Source organism: Oncorhynchus masou, unplaced genomic scaffold (assembly GCF_036934945.1).
Source record: "Oncorhynchus masou masou isolate Uvic2021 unplaced genomic scaffold, UVic_Omas_1.1 unplaced_scaffold_487, whole genome shotgun sequence".
Classification (NCBI taxonomy): domain Eukaryota; kingdom Metazoa; phylum Chordata; class Actinopteri; order Salmoniformes; family Salmonidae; genus Oncorhynchus; species Oncorhynchus masou.
Window position 1 is genome coordinate 198,038 of NW_027011265.1, and position 18,648 is coordinate 216,685.

At 42.6% G+C, this 18,648-nt stretch overlaps 1 protein-coding gene across 5 annotated transcripts in view; it reads right to left on the minus strand.

The window, feature by feature from the left end:
* Positions 1–18,648, minus strand: part of LOC135535386 (butyrophilin subfamily 3 member A2-like) — a 165,954-nt gene that overhangs the window by 23,900 nt on the left and 123,406 nt on the right. For 2 of the 5 annotated variants that reach the window (XM_064962060.1, XM_064962063.1), the window contains exons 7-11: positions 14,054–14,080; positions 13,240–13,272; positions 12,653–12,673; positions 1,465–1,491; positions 1,204–1,233 (exon numbers count right to left, since the gene is read on the minus strand). The exons of 2 other annotated variants lie outside the window; for them this stretch is intronic. In XM_064962060.1, the coding sequence (XP_064818132.1) occupies positions 1,204–1,233; positions 1,465–1,491; positions 12,653–12,673; positions 13,240–13,272; positions 14,054–14,080 (138 nt within the window). The remainder of the gene's footprint in view (positions 1–1,203; positions 1,234–1,464; positions 1,492–12,652; positions 12,674–13,239; positions 13,273–14,053; positions 14,081–18,648) is intronic. One more of the 5 variants, XM_064962061.1, reaches the window with a different exon arrangement.

An 18,648-nucleotide genomic window follows, 5' to 3' on the forward strand; every position in this document is an offset into this window, starting at 1 on the left:
ACAGGGAAGATGGTTAAAATTGATGGGAAGATGGATGGAGCCAAATACAGGACCATTCTGGAAGAAAACCTGATGGAGTCTGCAAAAGACCTGAGACTGGGACGGAGATTTGTCTTCCAACAAGACAATGATCCAAAACATAAAGCAAAATCTACAATGGAATGGTTCAAAAATAAACATATCCAGGTGTTAGAATGGCCAAGTCAAAGTCCAGACCTGAATCCAATCAAGAATCTGTGGAAAGAACTGAAAACTGCTGTTCACAAATGCTCTCCATCCAACCTCACTGAGCTCGAGCTGTTTTGCAAGGAGGAATGGGAAAACATTTCAGTCTCTCGATGTGCAAAACTGATAGAGACATACCCCAAGCGACTTACAGCTGTAATCGCAGTAAAAGGTGGCGCTACAAAGTATTAACTTAAGAGGGCTGAATAATTTCGCACGCCCAATTTTCAGGTTTTGATTTGTTAAAAAAGTTTGAAATATCCAATAAATGCCGTTACACTTCATGATTGTGTCCCACTTGTTGATTCTTCACAAAAAAATACAGTTTTATATCTTTATGTTTGAAGCCTGAAATGTGGCAAAAGGTCGCAAAGTTCAAGGGGGCTGAATACTTTCGCAAGGCACTGTAGTGTCTATAGTGTCTATATATAGTGTCTATAGGTCTATATAGGTATGTATGGCTGATATCTCAGTCTATTGTTGATGTAATAGAGTTGGGTTTTATGGAACACTCTCTTGTGACCTTGTCTGTAGACAGTAGATAAAACATGAAGCATTATGGGTACTAGAACATGAAGTTGGAGAAAGACAGACTTTCAAACTCACCCCTCTGTTTTATAACCTTCTCTGTAGATAGAAGACAGAAGATAAAACATGATGTATTATGGGTACTAGAACATGAAGAAGACAACATAAAACATGATAAAACATGATGCATTATGGGTACTAGAACATGAAGACAGACTATTCATCCTCCAGAAGATAAAAACATGCTATTAGAACTGACTACATCCTCTCTACCTCCTCTGGAGACAGTAGATAAAACATGATGCATTATGGGTACTAGAACATGAAGACAGACTACATCCTCTCTATTCTGACCTCCTCTGGAGACAGTAGATAAAACATGATGCATTATGGGTACTAGAACATGAAGACAGACTACATGAATATCGTAAACACAGAGACAACACTTACCCAGCTGTCTTGTCAGGTTTTGAAGATCATCTAGGGGAGAAATATATTAACTCATCTTGCCACCAAAACAGACAGACAGGTACATAGACAGAAACACAGACAAGAACATAGACAGACACAGACAGACAGGTACATAGACAGACAGACAGACAGACAGACAGACAGACAGACAGACAGACAGACAGACAGACAGACAGACAGACAGACAGACAGACAGACAGACAGACAGGTAGGTACGTCAGACACAAACACACTACTTACAAAGGTAATGGACTTCCTCACTTGAATCTGTGGATGTTGGTAAAAAACAGATAATCAGTTATTAGACATGTTGACACCTAAAACCATCATGTTATTATCAAACCCTGCTGGTCCCTCCTTAGAGCCTGGTTCCTCTCTACCCAGTACAGCCAGTAGAGGACTGGTCACCCCTCAGAGCCTGGTTCCTCTCCACCCAGTACAGCCAGTAGAGGACTGGTCACCCCTCAGAGCCTGGTTCCTCTCTACCCAGTACAGCCAGTAGAGGACTGGTCACCCCTCAGAGCCTGGTTCCTCTCTATCCAGTACAGCCAGTAGAGTACTGGTCACCCCTCAGAGCCTGGTTCCTCTCTACCCAGTACAGTCAGTAGAGGACTGGTCACCCCTCAGAGCCTGGTTGCTATCTACCCAGTACAGCCAGTAGAGGACTGGTCACCCCTCAGAGCCTGGCTCCTATCTCCCCAGTACAGCCAGTAGAGGACTGGTAAACCCCTCAGAGCCTGGTTCCTCTCTACCCAGTACAGCCAGTAGAGGACTGGTCACCCCTCAGAGCCTGGTTCCTATCTCCCCAGTACAGCCAGTAGAGGACTGGTAAACCCCTCAGAGCCTGGTTCCTCTCTAGAGGACTGGTCACCCCTCAGAGCCTGGTTCCTCTCTACCCAGTACAGCCAGTAGAGGACTGGTCACCCCCCAGAGCCTGGTTCCTCTGGTCTACCCAGTATAGCCAGTAGAGGACTGGTCACCCCTCAGAGCCTGGTTCCTCTGGTCTACTCAGTACAGCCAGTAGAGGACTGGTCACCCCTCAGAGCCTGGTTCCTCTGGTCTACCCAGTACAGCCAGTAGAGGACTGGTCACCCCTCAGAGCCTGGTTCCTCTGATCTACCCAGTACAGCCAGTAGAGGACTGGTCACCCCTCAGAGCCTGGTTCCTCTGATCTACACAGAACAGCCAGTAGAGGACTGGTCACCCCTCAGAGTCTGGTTCCTCTCTACCCAGTACAGCCAGTAGAGGACTGGTCACCCCTCAGAGCCTGGTTTCTCTACCCAGTACAGCCAGTAGAGGACTGGTCACTCCTCAGAGCCTGGTTTATATTCCAGTGATATGTAACCAGGGGTAGAGAGGTTCTTACCCAGGTGATAGACTAGATAAGGTTTATATTCCAGTGATATGTCACCAGAAGTAGAGAGGTTCTTACCCAGGTGATAGACTAGATAAGGTTTATATTCCAGTGATATGTAACCAGAGGTAGAGAGGTTCTTACCCAGGTGATAGACTAGATAAGGTTTATATTCCAGTGATATGTCACCAGAGGTAGAGAGGTTCTTACCCAGGTGATAGACTAGATAAGGTTTATATTCCAGTGATATGTAACCAGAGGTAGAGAGGTTCTTACCCAGGTGATAGACTAGATAAGGTTTATATTCCAGTGATATGTAACCAGAGGTAGAGAGGTTCTTACCCAGGTGATAGACTAGATAAGGTTTATATTCCAGTGATATGTAACCAGAGGTAGAGAGGTTCTTACCCAGGTGATAGACTAGATAAGGTTTATATTCCAGTGATATGTAACCAGAGGTAGAGAGGTTCTTACCCAGGTGATAGACTAGATAAGGTTTATATTCCAGTGATATGTAACCAGAGGTAGAGAGGTTCTTACCCAGGTGATAGACTAGATAAGGTTTATATTCCAGTGATATGTAACCAGAGGTAGAGAGGTTCTTACCCAGGTGATAGACTAGATAAGGTTTATATTCCAGTGATATGTAACCAGAGGTAGAGAGGTTCTTACCCAGGTGATAGACTAGATAAGGTTTATATTCCAGTGATATGTAACCAGAGGTAGAGAGGTTCTTACCCAGGTGATAGACTAGATAAGGTTTATATTCCAGTGATATGTAACCAGAGGTAGAGAGGTTCTTACCCAGGTGATAGACTAGATAAGGTTTATATTCCAGTGATATGTAACCAGAGGTAGAGAGGTTCTTACCCAGGTGATAGACTAGATAAGGTTTATATTCCAGTGATATGTAACCAGAGGTAGAGAGGTTCTTACCCAGGTGATAGACTAGATAAGGTTTATATTCCAGTGATATGTAACCAGAGGTAGAGAGGTTCTTACCCAGGTGATAGACTAGATAAGGTTTATATTCCAGTGATATGTAACCAGAGGTAGAGAGGTTCTTACCCAGGTGATAGACTAGATAAGGTTTATATTCCAGTGATATGTAACCAGAGGTAGAGAGGTTCTTACCCAGGTGATAGACTAGATAAGGTTTATATTCCAGTGATATGTAACCAGAGGTAGAGAGGTTCTTACCCAGGTGATAGACTAGATAAGGTTTATATTCCAGTGATATGTAACCAGAGGTAGAGAGGTTCTTACCCAGGTGATAGACTAGATAAGGTTTATATTCCAGTGATATGTAACCAGAGGTAGAGAGGTTCTTACCCAGGTGATAGACTAGATAAGGTTTATATTCCAGTGATATGTAACCAGAGGTAGAGAGGTTCTTACCCAGGTGATAGACTAGATAAGGTTTATATTCCAGTGATATGTAACCAGAGGTAGAGAGGTTCTTACCCAGGTGATAGACTAGATAAGGTTTATATTCCAGTGATATGTAACCAGAGGTAGAGAGGTTCTTACCCAGGTGATAGACTAGATAAGGTTTATATTCCAGTGATATGTAACCAGAGGTAGAGAGGTTCTTACCCAGGTGATAGACTAGATAAGGTTTATATTCCAGTGATATGTAACCAGAGGTAGAGAGGTTCTTACCCAGGTGATAGACTAGATAAGGTTTATATTCCAGTGATATGTAACCAGAGGTAGAGAGGTTCTTACCCAGGTGATAGACTAGATAAGGTTTATATTCCAGTGATATGTAACCAGAGGTAGAGAGGTTCTTACCCAGGTGATAGACTAGATAAGGTTTATATTCCAGTGATATGTAACCAGAGGTGGTGAGAGAGGTTCTTACCTAGGTGATAGACTAGATAAGGTTTATATTCCAGTGATATGTAACCAGAGGTAGAGAGGTTCTTACCTAGGTGATAGACTAGATAAGGTTTATATTCCAGTGATATGTAACCAGAGGTAGAGAGGTTCTTACCCAGGTGATAGACTAGATAAGGTTTATATTCCAGTGATATGTAACCAGAGGTAGAGAGGTTCTTACCCAGGTGATAGACTAGATAAGGTTTATATTCCAGTGATATGTAACCAGAGGTAGAGAGGTTCTTACCCAGGTGATAGACTAGATAAGGTTTATATTCCAGTGATATGTAACCAGAGGTAGAGAGGTTCTTACCCAGGTGATAGACTAGATAAGGTTTATATTCCAGTGATATGTAACCAGAGGTAGAGAGGTTCTTACCCAGGTGATAGACTAGATAAGGTTTATATTCCAGTGATATGTAACCAGAGGTAGAGAGGTTCTTACCCCAGGTGATAGACTAGATAAGGTTTATATTCCAGTGATATGTAACCAGAGGTAGAGAGGTTCTTACCCAGGTGATAGACTAGATAAGGTTTATATTCCAGTGATATGTAACCAGAGGTAGAGAGGTTCTTACCCAGGTGATAGACTAGATAAGGTTTATATTCCAGTGATATGTAACCAGAGGTAGGAGAGGTTCTTGCCCAGGTGATAGACTAGATAAGGTTTATATTCCAGTGATATGTAACCAGAGGTAGAGAGGTTCTTACCCAGGTGATAGACTAGATAAGGTTTATATTCCAGTGATATCAGACCCATCAGTATTATAGTAATAAACCATGAGGTCTGTGATTAACAGTTGACCCATCAGTATTATAGTAATAAACCATGAGGTCTGTGATTAACAGTTGACCCATCAGTATTATAGTAATAAACCATGAGGTCTGTGATTAACAGTTGACCCATCAGTATTATAGTAATAAACCATGAGGTCTGTGATTAACAGTTGACCCATCAGTATTATAGTAATAAACCATGAGGTCTGTGATTAACAGTTGACCCATCAGTATTATAGTAATAAACCATGAGGTCTGTGATTAACAGTTGACCCATCAGTATTATAGTAATAAACCATGAGGTCTGTGATTAACAGTTGACCCATCAGTATTATAGTAATAAACCATGAGGTCTGTGAATAGAGTCTAATATATAGTATATGGGTCATTCCTAGTTATATCCTGATCTAATACAGGACTGGTCTGAAGGTAACCTGGTATAAATGAATAGAGTCTAATGGACAGTATATGGGTCATTCCTAGTTATATCCTGATCTAATACAGGACTGGTCTGAAGGTAACCTGGTATAAATGAATAGAGTCTAATGGACAGTATATGGGTCATTCCTAGTTATATCCTGATCTAATACAGGACTGGTCTGAAGGTAACCTGGTATAAATGAATAGAGTCTAATGGACAGTATATGGGTCATTCCTAGTTATATCCTGATCTAATACAGGACTGGTCTGAAGGTAACCTGGTATAAATGAATAGAGTCTAATGGACAGTATATGGGTCATTCCTAGTTATATCCTGATCTAATACAGGACTGGTCTGAAGGTAACCTGGTATAAATGAATAGAGTCTAATGGACAGTATATGGGTCATTCCTAGTTATATCCTGATCTAATACAGGACTGGTCTGAAGGTAACCTGGTATAAATGAATAGAGTCTAATGGACAGTATATGGGTCATTCCTAGTTATATCCTGATGTAATACAGGACTGGTCTGAAGGTAACCTGGTATAAATGAATAGAGTCTAATGGACAGTATATGGGTCATTCCTAGTTATATCCTGATCTAATACAGGACTGGTCTGAAGGTAACCTGGTATAAATGAATAGAGTCTAATAGACAGTATATGGGTCATTCCTAGTTATATCCTGATCTAATAAACCAAAACTAAAACAAAAGCTCTCGGTGGTGTCCAGGTCAGGATAACCAGAACATTTATTTATTGAATGACTGAGTCACTCAGCTTTATGTAGCTGAGGCTATATGACTGAGTCACTCAGCTTTATGTAGGTGAGGCTATATGACTGAGTCACTCAGCTTTATGTAGGTGCTGAGGCTATATGACTGAGTCACTCAGCTTTATGTAGGTGAGGCTATATGACTGAGTCACTCAGCTTTATGTAGGTGCTGAGGCTACATGACTGAGTCACTCAGCTTTATGTAGGTGAGGCTATATGACTGAGTCACTCAGCTTTATGTAGTCACTCAGCTTTATGTAGGTGAGGCTATATGACTGAGTCACTCAGCTTTATGTAGGTGGTGAGGCTATATGACTGAGTCACTCAGCTTTATGAGGCTATATAGTCACTGCTGAGGCTATATGACTGAGTCACTCAGCTTTATGTAGGTGTGAGGCTATATGACTGAGTCACTCAGCTTTATGTAGGTGCTGAGGCTATATGACTGAGTCACTCAGCTTTATGTAGGTGCTGAGGCTATATGACTGAGTCACTCAGCTTTATGTAGGTGAGGCTATATGACTGAGTCACTCAGCTTTATGTAGGTGAGGCTATATGACTGAGTCACTCAGCTTTATGTAGGTGCTGAGGCTATATGACTGAGTCACTCAGCTTTATGTAGGTGAGGCTTTATGACTGAGTCACTCAGCTTTATGTAGGTGCTGCTATATGACTGAGTCACTCAGCTTTATGTAGGTGCTGAGGCTATATGACTGAGTCACTCAGCTTTATGTAGGTGAGGCTATATGACTGAGTCACTCAGCTTTATGTAGGTGAGGCTATATGACTGAGTCACTCAGCTTTATGTGGGTGAGGCTATATGACTGAGTCACTCAGCTTTATGTAGGTGGTGAGGCTATATGACTGAGTCACTCAGCTTTATGTAGGTGAGGCTATATGACTGAGTCACTCAGCTTTATGTAGGTGAGGCTATATGACTGAGTCACTCAGCTTTATGTAGGTGAGGCTATATGACTGAGTCACTCAGCTTTATGTAGGTGTGAGGCTATATGACTGAGTCACTCAGCTTTATGTAGGTGAGGCTATATGACTGAGTCACTCAGCTTTATGTAGGTGATGAGGCTATATGACTGAGTCACTCAGCTTTATGTAGGTGCTGAGGCTATATGACTGAGTCACTCAGCTTTATGTAGGTGAGGCTATATGACTGAGTCACTCAGCTTTATGTAGGTGAGGCTATATGACTGAGTCACTCAGCTTTATGTAGGTGCTGAGGCTATATGACTGAGTCACTCAGCTTTATGTAGGTGAGGCTATATGACTGAGTCACTCAGCTTTATGTAGCTATATGTGTGAGGCTATATGACTGAGTCACTCAGCTTTATGTAGGTGAGGCTATATGACTGAGTCACTCAGCTTTATGTAGGTGAGGCTATATGACTGAGTCACTCAGCTTTATGTAGGTGAGGCTATATGACTGAGTCACTCAGCTTTATGTAGGTGAGGCTATATGACTGAGTCACTCAGCTTTATGTAGGTGATGAGGCTATATGACTGAGTCACTCAGCTTTATGTAGGTGCTGAGGCTATATGACTGAGTCACTCAGCTTTATGTAGGTGAGGCTATATGACTGAGTCACTCAGCTTTATGTAGGTGATGAGGCTATATGACTGAGTCACTCAGCTTTATGTAGGTGAGGCTATATGACTGAGTCACTCAGCTTTATGTAGGTGAGGCTATATGACTGAGTCACTCAGCTTTATGTAGGTGAGGCTATATGACTGAGTCACTCAGCTTTATGTAGGTGAGGCTATATGACTGAGTCACTCAGCTTTATGTAGTGTGAGGCTATATGACTGAGTCACTCAGCTTTATGTAGGTGAGGCTATATGACTGAGTCACTCAGCTTTATGTAGGTGAGGCTATATGACTGAGTCACTCAGCTTTATGTAGGTGAGGCTATATGACTGAGTCACTCAGCTTTATGTAGGTGAGGCTATATGACTGAGTCACTCAGCTTTATGTAGGTGAGGCTATATGACTGAGTCACTCAGCTTTATGTAGGTGAGGCTATATGACTGAGTCACTCAGCTTTATGTAGGTGCTGAGGCTATATGACTGAGTCACTCAGCTTTATGTAGGTGATGAGGCTATATGACTGAGTCACTCAGCTTTATGTAGGTAGGTGAGGCTATATGACTGAGTCACTCAGCTTTATGTAGGTGAGGCTATATGACTGAGTCACTCAGCTTTATGTAGGTGAGGCTATATGACTGAGTCACTCAGCTTTATGTAGGTGAGGCTATATGACTGAGTCACTCAGCTTTATGTAGGTGAGGCTATATGACTGAGTCACTCAGCTTTATGTAGGTGAGGCTATATGACTGAGTCACTCAGCTTTATGTAGGTGAGGCTATATGACTGAGTCACTCAGCTTTATGTAGGTGCTGAGGCTATATGACTGAGTCACTCAGCTTTATGTAGGTGATGAGGCTATATGACTGAGTCACTCAGCTTTATGTAGGTGGTGAGGCTATATGACTGAGTCACTCAGCTTTATGTAGGTGAGGCTATATGACTGAGTCACTCAGCTTTATGTAGGTGCTGAGGCTATATGACTGAGTCACTCAGCTTTATGTAGGTGCTGAGGCTATATGACTGAGTCACTCAGCTTTATGTAGGTGAGGCTACATGACTGAGTCACTCAGCTTTATGTAGGTGAGGCTATATGACTGAGTCACTCAGCTTTATGTAGGTGATGAGGCTATATGACTGAGTCACTCAGCTTTATGTAGGTGAGGCTATATGACTGAGTCACTCAGCTTTATGTAGGTGAGGCTATATGACTGAGTCACTCAGCTTTATGTAGGTGCTGAGGCTATATGACTGAGTCACTCAGCTTTATGTAGGTGCTGAGGCTATATGACTGAGTCACTCAGCTTTATGTAGGGCTGAGGCTATATGACTGAGTCACTCAGCTTTATGTAGGTGTGAGGCTATATGACTGAGTCACTCAGCTTTATGTAGGTGATGGCTATATGACTGAGTCACTCAGCTTTATGTAGGTGAGGCTATATGACTGAGTCACTCAGCTTTATGTAGGTGAGGCTATATGACTGAGTCACTCAGCTTTATGTAGGTGAGGCTATATGACTGAGTCACTCAGCTTTATGTAGGTGAGGCTATATGACTGAGTCACTCAGCTTTATGTAGGTGAGGCTATATGACTGAGTCACTCAGCTTTATGTAGGTGCTGAGGCTATATGACTGAGTCACTCAGCTTTATGTAGGTGATGAGGCTATATGACTGAGTCACTCAGCTTTATGTAGGTGCTGAGGCTATATGACTGAGTCACTCAGCTTTATGTAGGTGAGGCTATATGACTGAGTCACTCAGCTTTATGTAGGTGCTGAGGCTATATGACTGAGTCACTCAGCTTTATGTAGGTGCTGAGGCTATATGACTGAGTCACTCAGCTTTATGTAGGTGATGAGGCTATATGACTGAGTCACTCAGCTTTATGTAGGTGAGGCTATATGACTGAGTCACTCAGCTTTATGTAGGTGTGCTATATGACTGAGTCACTCAGCTTTATGTAGGTGCTGAGGCTATATGACTGAGTCACTCAGCTTTATGTAGGTGTGAGGCTATATGACTGAGTCACTCAGCTTTATGTAGGCTATATGACTGAGGCTATATGACTGAGTCACTCAGCTTTATGTAGGTGAGGCTATATGACTGAGTCACTCAGCTTTATGTAGGTGCTGAGGCTATATGACTGAGTCACTCAGCTTTATGTAGGTGAGGCTATATGACTGAGTCACTCAGCTTTATGTAGGTGCTGAGGCTATATGACTGAGTCACTCAGCTTTATGTAGGTGCTGAGGCTATATGACTGAGTCACTCAGCTTTATGTAGGTGAGGCTATATGACTGAGTCACTCAGCTTTATGTAGGTGAGGCTATATGACTGAGTCACTCAGCTTTATGTAGGTGTGAGGCTATATGACTGAGTCACTCAGCTTTATGTAGGTGATGAGGCTATATGACTGAGTCACTCAGCTTTATGTAGGTGCTGAGGCTATATGACTGAGTCACTCAGCTTTATGTAGGTGAGGCTATATGACTGAGTCACTCAGCTTTATGTAGGTGAGGCTATATGACTGAGTCACTCAGCTTTATGTAGGTGAGGCTATATGAGGCTATATGACTGAGTCACTCAGCTTTATGTAGGTGAGGCTATATGACTGAGTCACTCAGCTTTATGTAGGTGTGAGGCTATATGACTGAGTCACTCAGCTTTATGTAGGTGCTGAGGCTATATGACTGAGTCACTCAGCTTTATGTAGGTGACTGAGGCTATATGATATGACTGAGTCACTCAGCTTTATGTAGGGTGAGGCTATATGACTGAGTCACTCAGCTTTATGTAGGTGAGGCTATATGACTGAGTCACTCAGCTTTATGTAGGTGAGGCTATATGACTGAGTCACTCAGCTTTATGTAGGTGCTGAGGCTATATGACTGAGTCACTCAGCTTTATGTAGGTGATGAGGCTATATGACTGAGTCACTCAGCTTTATGTAGGTGAGGCTATATGACTGAGTCACTCAGCTTTATGTAGGTGAGGCTATATGACTGAGTCACTCAGCTTTATGTAGGTGCTGAGGCTATATGACTGAGTCACTCAGCTTTATGTAGGTGAGGCTATATGACTGAGTCACTCAGCTTTATGTAGGTGAGGCTATATGACTGAGTCACTCAGCTTTATGTAGGTGTGAGGCTATATGACTGAGTCACTCAGCTTTATGTAGGGTGAGGCTATATGACTGAGTCACTCAGCTTTATGTAGGTGCTGAGGCTATATGACTGAGTCACTCAGCTTTATGTAGGTGATGAGGCTATATGACTGAGTCACTCAGCTTTATGTAGGTGAGGCTATATGACTGAGTCACTCAGCTTTATGTAGGTGAGGCTATATGACTGAGTCACTCAGCTTTATGTAGGTGAGGCTATATGACTGAGTCACTCAGCTTTATGTAGGTGCTATATGAGGCTATATGACTGAGTCACTCAGCTTTATGTAGGTGTGAGGCTATATGACTGAGTCACTCAGCTTTATGTAGGTGAGGCTATATGACTGAGTCACTCAGCTTTATGTAGGTGAGGCTATATGACTGAGTCACTCAGCTTTATGTAGGTGATGAGGCTATATGACTGAGTCACTCAGCTTTATGTAGGTGAGGCTATATGACTGACTGAGTCACTCAGCTTTATGTAGGTGAGGCTATATGACTGAGTCACTCAGCTTTATGTAGGTGACTGAGGCTATATGACTGAGTCACTCAGCTTTATGTAGGTGAGGCTATATGACTGAGTCACTCAGCTTTATGTAGGTGAGGCTATATGACTGAGTCACTCAGCTTTATGTAGGTGAGGCTATATGACTGAGTCACTCAGCTTTATGTAGGTGTGAGGCTATATGACTGAGTCACTCAGCTTTATGTAGGTGAGGCTATATGACTGAGTCACTCAGCTTTATGTAGGTGAGGCTATATGACTGAGTCACTCAGCTTTATGTAGGTGAGGCTATATGACTGAGTCACTCAGCTTTATGTAGGTGAGGCTATATGACTGAGTCACTCAGCTTTATGTAGGTGAGGCTATATGACTGAGTCACTCAGCTTTATGTAGGTGAGGCTATATGACTGAGTCACTCAGCTTTATGTAGGTGAGGCTATATGACTGAGTCACTCAGCTTTATGTAGGTGCTGAACTGTAGTGAACATAGCATACATACTGTAGTAAACAGTCTATAGTACATATTGTAGGAAACATGCCAATACCGCCTGGCTCAATGCTGATAATAATTTCGCACGCCCAATTTTCAGGTTTTGATTTGTTAAAAAAGTTTGAAATATCCAATAAATGTTGTTACACTTCATGATTGTGTCCCACTTGTTGTTGATTCTTCACAAAAAAATACAGTTTTATATCTTTATGTTTGAAGCCTGAAATGTGGCAAAAGGTCGCAAAGTTCAAGGGGGCTGAATACTTTCGTAAGGCACTGTAGTGTCTATATTGTGTCTATAGGTCTATATAGGTATGTATGGCTGATATCTCAGTCTATTGTTGATGTAATAGAGTTGGGTTTTATGGAACACTCTCTTGTGACCTTGTCTGTAGACAGTAGATAAAACATGATGCATTATGGGTACTAGAACATGAAGTTGGAGAAAGACAGACTTTCAAACTCACCCCTCTGTTTTATAACCTTCTCTGTAGATAGAAGACAGAAGATAAAACATGATGTATTATGGGTACTAGAACATGAAGACAGACTACATCCTCTCTATTCTGACCTCCTCTATAGACAGTAGATAAAACATGATGTATTATGGGTACTAGAACATGAAGACAGACTACATCCTCTCTATTCTGACCTCCTCTGTAGACAGTAGATAAAACATGATGCATTATGGGTACTAGAACATGAAGACAGACTACATCCTCTCTATTCTGACCTCCTCTGTAGACAGTAGATAAAACATGATGCATTATGGGTACTAGAACATGAAGACAGACTACATCCTCTCTATTCTGACCTCCTCTGTAGACAGTAGATAAAACATGATGCATTATGGGTACTAGAACATGAAGACAGACTACATCCTCTCTATTCTGACCTCTGTAAACAGAAGACAGAGAAGATAAAACATGATGTATTATGGGTACTAGAACATGAAGACAGACAACATCCTCTCTATTCTGACCTCCTCTGTAGACAGTAGATAAAACATGAAGACAGACTACATTAATATAGTAAACACAGAGACAATACTTACCCAGCTGTCTAGACAGGTTTTGACTGAGAACATCTAGGGGGGAGAAATATATTTATATATATAATACTCGCCACCAAAACAGGAAATTAGACAGACAGACGGGCACACAGACAGACGGGCACACAGACAGACGGGCACAGAGACAGACGGGCACACAGACAGACGGGCACACAGACAGACGGGCACACAGACAGACGGGCACACAGACAGACAGACAGACAGATGGGAAAATAGACAGACAGACAGACGGGTACATTGTCTGTCTGTCTATGTACCCGTATGTCTTTCTATGTGTCTGGGTATGTGTCTGGGTATGTGTCTGGGTATGTGTCTGGGTATGTGTCTGGGTATGTGTCTGGGTATGTGTCTGGGTATGTGTCTGGGTATGTGTCTGGGTATGTGTCTGGGTATGTGTCTGGGTATGTGTCTGGGTATGTGTCTGGGTATGTGTCTGGGTATGTGTCTGGGTATGTGTCTGGGTATGTGTCTGGGTATGTGTCTGGGTATGTGTCTGGGTATGTGTCTGGGTATGTGTCTGGGTATGTGTCTGGGTATGTGTCTGGGTATGTGTCTGGGTATGTGTCTGGGTATGTGTCTGGGTATGTGTCTGGGTATGTGTCTGGGTATGTGTCTGGGTATGTGTCTGGGTATGTGTCTGGGTATGTGTCTGTCTGTCTCTGTCTGTCTCTGTCTGTCTCTGTCTGTCTCTGTCTGTCTCTGTCTGACATGCACAGACAGACAGGTACATAGATAGACAGACAGACAGACAGACAGACAGACAGGTAGGTACATCAGACACAAACACACTACTTACAAAGGTAACGTTCTTCCTCATTTGAATCTGTGGATGTTGGCAAAAAACAGATAATCAGTTATTAGACATGTTGACACCTAAAACCATCATGTTATTATCAAACCCTGCTGGTACCTCCTCAGAGCCTGGTTCCTCTCTACCCAGTACAGCCAGTAGAGGACTGGTCACCCCTCAGAGCCTGGTTCCTCTCTACCCAGTACAGCCAATAGAGGACTGGTCACCCCTCAGAGCCTGGTTCCTCTGGTCTACCCAGTACAGCCAGTAGAGGACTGGTCACCCCTCAGAGCCTGGTTCCTGGTCTACCCAGTACAGCGAGTAGAGGACTGGTCACCCCTCAGAGCCTGGTTCCTCTGGTCTACCCAGTACAGCCAGTAGAGGACTGGTCACCCCTCAGAGCCTGGTTCCTCTGGTCTACCCAGTACAGCCAGTAGAGGACTGGTCACCCCTCAGAGCCTGGTTCCTCTGGTCTACCCAGTACAGCCAGTAGAGGACTGGTCACCCTTCAGAGCCTGGTTCCTCTGGTCTACCCAGTACAGCCAGTAGAGGACTGGTCACCCCTCAGAGCCTGGTTCCTCTGGTCTACCCAGTACAGCCAGTAGAGGACTGGTCACAGAGCCTGGTTCCTCTGGTCTACCCAGTACAGCCAGTAGAGCCTGGTCACCCCTCAGAGCCTGGTCTACCCAGTACAGCCAGTAGAGGACTGGTCACCCCTCAGAGCCTGGTTCCTCTGGTCTACCCAGTACAGCCAGTAGAGGACTGGTTCAGAGCCTGGTTCCTCAGGTCTACCCAGTACAGATAAGGACTGGTCATCAGAGCCTGGTTCCTATGTACCCAGTACAGCCAGTAGAGGACTGGTTCTTACCCAGGTGATAGCCTAGTAAGGTTTATATTCCAGTGATATGTAACCAGAGGTAGAGAGGTTCTTACCCAGGTGATAGACTAGATAAGGTTTATATTCCAGTGATATGTAACCAGAGGTAGAGAGGTTCTTACCCAGGTGATAGACTAGATAAGGTTTATATTCCAGTGATATGTAACCAGAGGTAGAGGTTCTTACCCAGGTGATAGACTAGATAAGGTTTATATTCCAGTGATATGTAACCAGAGGTAGAGAGGTTCTTACCCAGGTGATAGACTAGATAAGGTTTATATTCCAGTGATATGTAACCAGAGGTAGAGAGGTTCTTACCCAGGTGATAGACTAGATAAGGTTTATATTCCAGTGATATGTAACCAGAGGTAGAGAGGTTCTTACCCAGGTGATAGACTAGATAAGGTTTATATTCCAGTGATATGTAACCAGAGGTAGAGAGGTTCTTACCCAGGTGATAGACTAGATAAGGTTTATATTCCAGTGATATGTAACCAGAGGTAGAGAGGTTCTTACCCAGGTGATAGACTAGATAAGGTTTATATTCCAGTGATATGTAACCAGAGGTAGAGAGGTTCTTACCCAGGTCATAGACTAGATAAGTTTATATTCCAGTTTATATACCCAGTGACTAGATACATGTAACCAGTAACCAGAGGTGAGAGGTTTCTGATAACTAGACAGGTTTAATGCAGTAATATGTAACCAGATAGACATTAAACCCAGATAGACTAGATAAGGTTTATATTCCAGTGATATGTAACCAGAGGTAGAGAGGTTCTTACCCAGGTGATAGACTAGATAAGGTTTATATTCCAGTGATATGTAACCAGAGGTAGAGAGGTTCTTACCCAGGTGATAGACTAGATAAGGTTTATATTCCAGTGATATGTAACCAGAGGTAGAGAGGTTCTTACCCAGGTGATAGACTAGATAAGGTTTATATTCCAGTGATATGTAGACCAGAGTCTGTAGAGAGGTTCTTACCCAGGTGATAGACTAGATATGTTTATATTCTAGTGATATAGACCAAGGTAAGGGTCTTATCATCATAGACTAGATAGCAGGTATACCTGAACCAGAGGTAGAGAGGTTCTTACCCAGGTGATTGCACTAGATAAGGTTTATATTCCAGTGATAGGTAACCAGAGGGAGAGAGGTTCTTACTCTGGTCATTCACATTTCAGTCTCTCGATGTGCAAAACTGATAGAGACATACCCCAAGTGACTTACAGCTGTAATCGCAGTAAAAGGTGGCACTACAAAGTATTAACTTAAGGGGGCTGAATAATTTCGCACGCCCAATTTTCAGGTTTTGATTTGTTAAAAAAGTTTGAAATATCCAATAAATGTCGTTACACTTCATGATTGTGTCCCACTTGTTGATTCTTCACAAAAAAATACAGTTTTATATCTTTATGTTTGAAGCCTGAAATGTGGCAAAAGGTCGCAAAGTTCAAGGGGGCTGAATACTTTCGATAAGGCACTGTAGTGTCTATATTGTGTCTATAGGTCTATATAGTGTCTATAGGTCTATATAGGTATGTATGGCTGATATCTCAGTCTATTGTTGATGTAATAGAGTTGGGTTTTATACACTCTGTTGTGACCTTGTCTAGACAGTAGATAAAACATGATGTATTATGGGTACAAGAACATGAAGACAGACTACATCCTCTCTATTCTGACCTCCTCTATAGACAGTAGATAAAACATGATGCATTATGGGTACTAGAACATGAAGTTGGAGAAAGACAGACTTTCAAACTCACCCCTCTGTTTTATAACCTTCTCTGTAGATAGAAGACAGAAGATAAAAACATGCTGCATTATGGGTACTAGAACATGAAGACAGACAACATCCTCTCTATTCTGACCTCCTCTGTAGACAGTAGATAAAACATGATGTATTATGGGTACTAGAACATGAAGACAGACTACATCCTCTCTATTCTGACCTCCTCTGTAGACAGTAGATAAAACATGATGTATTATGGGTACTAGAACATGAAGACAGACTACATCCTCTCTATTCTGACCTCCTCTGAAGACAGTAGATAAAACATGATGTATTATGGGTACTAGAACATGAAGACAGACTACATCCTCTCTATTCTGACCTCCTTATGCAGAATTATGGGTAATTTCCTCTATTTCCTTTGATAATGTTCAACATTACATGAATATAGTAAACAGAGACAACACTTACCCAAGTTTTGACTGAGAATATCTAGGGGGGAAGAAATATATTCACTCATCTTGCCACCAAAACAGACACGAACATAGACAGACACAGATATAGACACGAATATAGACAGTGACAGACACGAACATCGACAGAGACAGACACGAACTTCGACAGAGACAGACACGAACATCGACAGAGACAGACACGAACATAGACGAACATAGACACAAACATAGACAAACATAGACAGAGACAGACATGAACATAGACAGAGACAGAGACAAACATAGACAGAGACAGAGACAAACATAGACAGAGACGAACATAGACAGAGACAGAGATAGACATAGACAGACACAAACATAGACAGAGACAGAGACAGAGACATAGACGAACATAGACAGACATGAACATAGACACAAACATAGACAAATATAGACAGAGACGAACATTGACAGAGACAGAGACAAACAGAGACAGAGACATAGACAGACAGACAGAGACATAGACAGACACGAACATAGACAGAGACAGACACAAACATAGACAGAGACAAACATAGACAGAGACAGAGACGAACATAGACAGAGACAAACAAACAGAGACAGAGACGAACATAGACAGAGACGAACATAGACAGAGACAGAGACAGAGACGAACATAGACAGAGACAAACATAGACGAACATAGACAGAGACAGAGACGAACATAGACAGAGACAGACACAGAGACAGAGACAGAGACGAACATAGACAGAGACAAAGACAGAGAACAGAGACAGAGACGAACAGAGACAGACAGAGACGAACATAGACAGAGACAAACATAGACGAACAGAGACAGAGACAGAGACGAACATAGACAGAGACAGAACGATCTTAGACAGAGACAGAGACGAACATAGACAGAGACAGAGACATAGACAGAGACAGACACGAACATAGACAGAGACAGAGACAGAGACAAAGACGAACAGAGACAGAGACGAACATAGACAGAGACGAACAGAGACAGAGACGAACAGAGACAGAGACAGAGACGAACAGAGACAGAGACGAACATAGACAGAGACGAACATAGACAAGACAGACAGACACGAACATAGACAGAGACGAACATAGACAGAGACGAACAGAGACAAAGACGAACAGAGACAGAGACGAACATAGACAGAGACAGAGACGAACATAGACAGAGAACATAGACAGAGACGAACATAGACAGAGACAGAACATAGACAGAAAGAGACAGAGACGAACAGAGACAGAGACGAACATAGACAGAGACGAACATAGACAGAGACAGAGACGAACATAGACAGAGACGAACATAGACAGAGACAGAACATAGACAGAGACAGAACAGAGACAGAGACGAACATAGACAGAGACGAACAGAGACAGAGACCAACAGAGACAGAGACGAACAGAGACAGAGACGAACATAGACAGAGACGAACATAGACAGAGACATAGACAGAGACGAACATAGACAGAGGCGACATAGACAGAGACGAACATAGACAGAGACATAGAC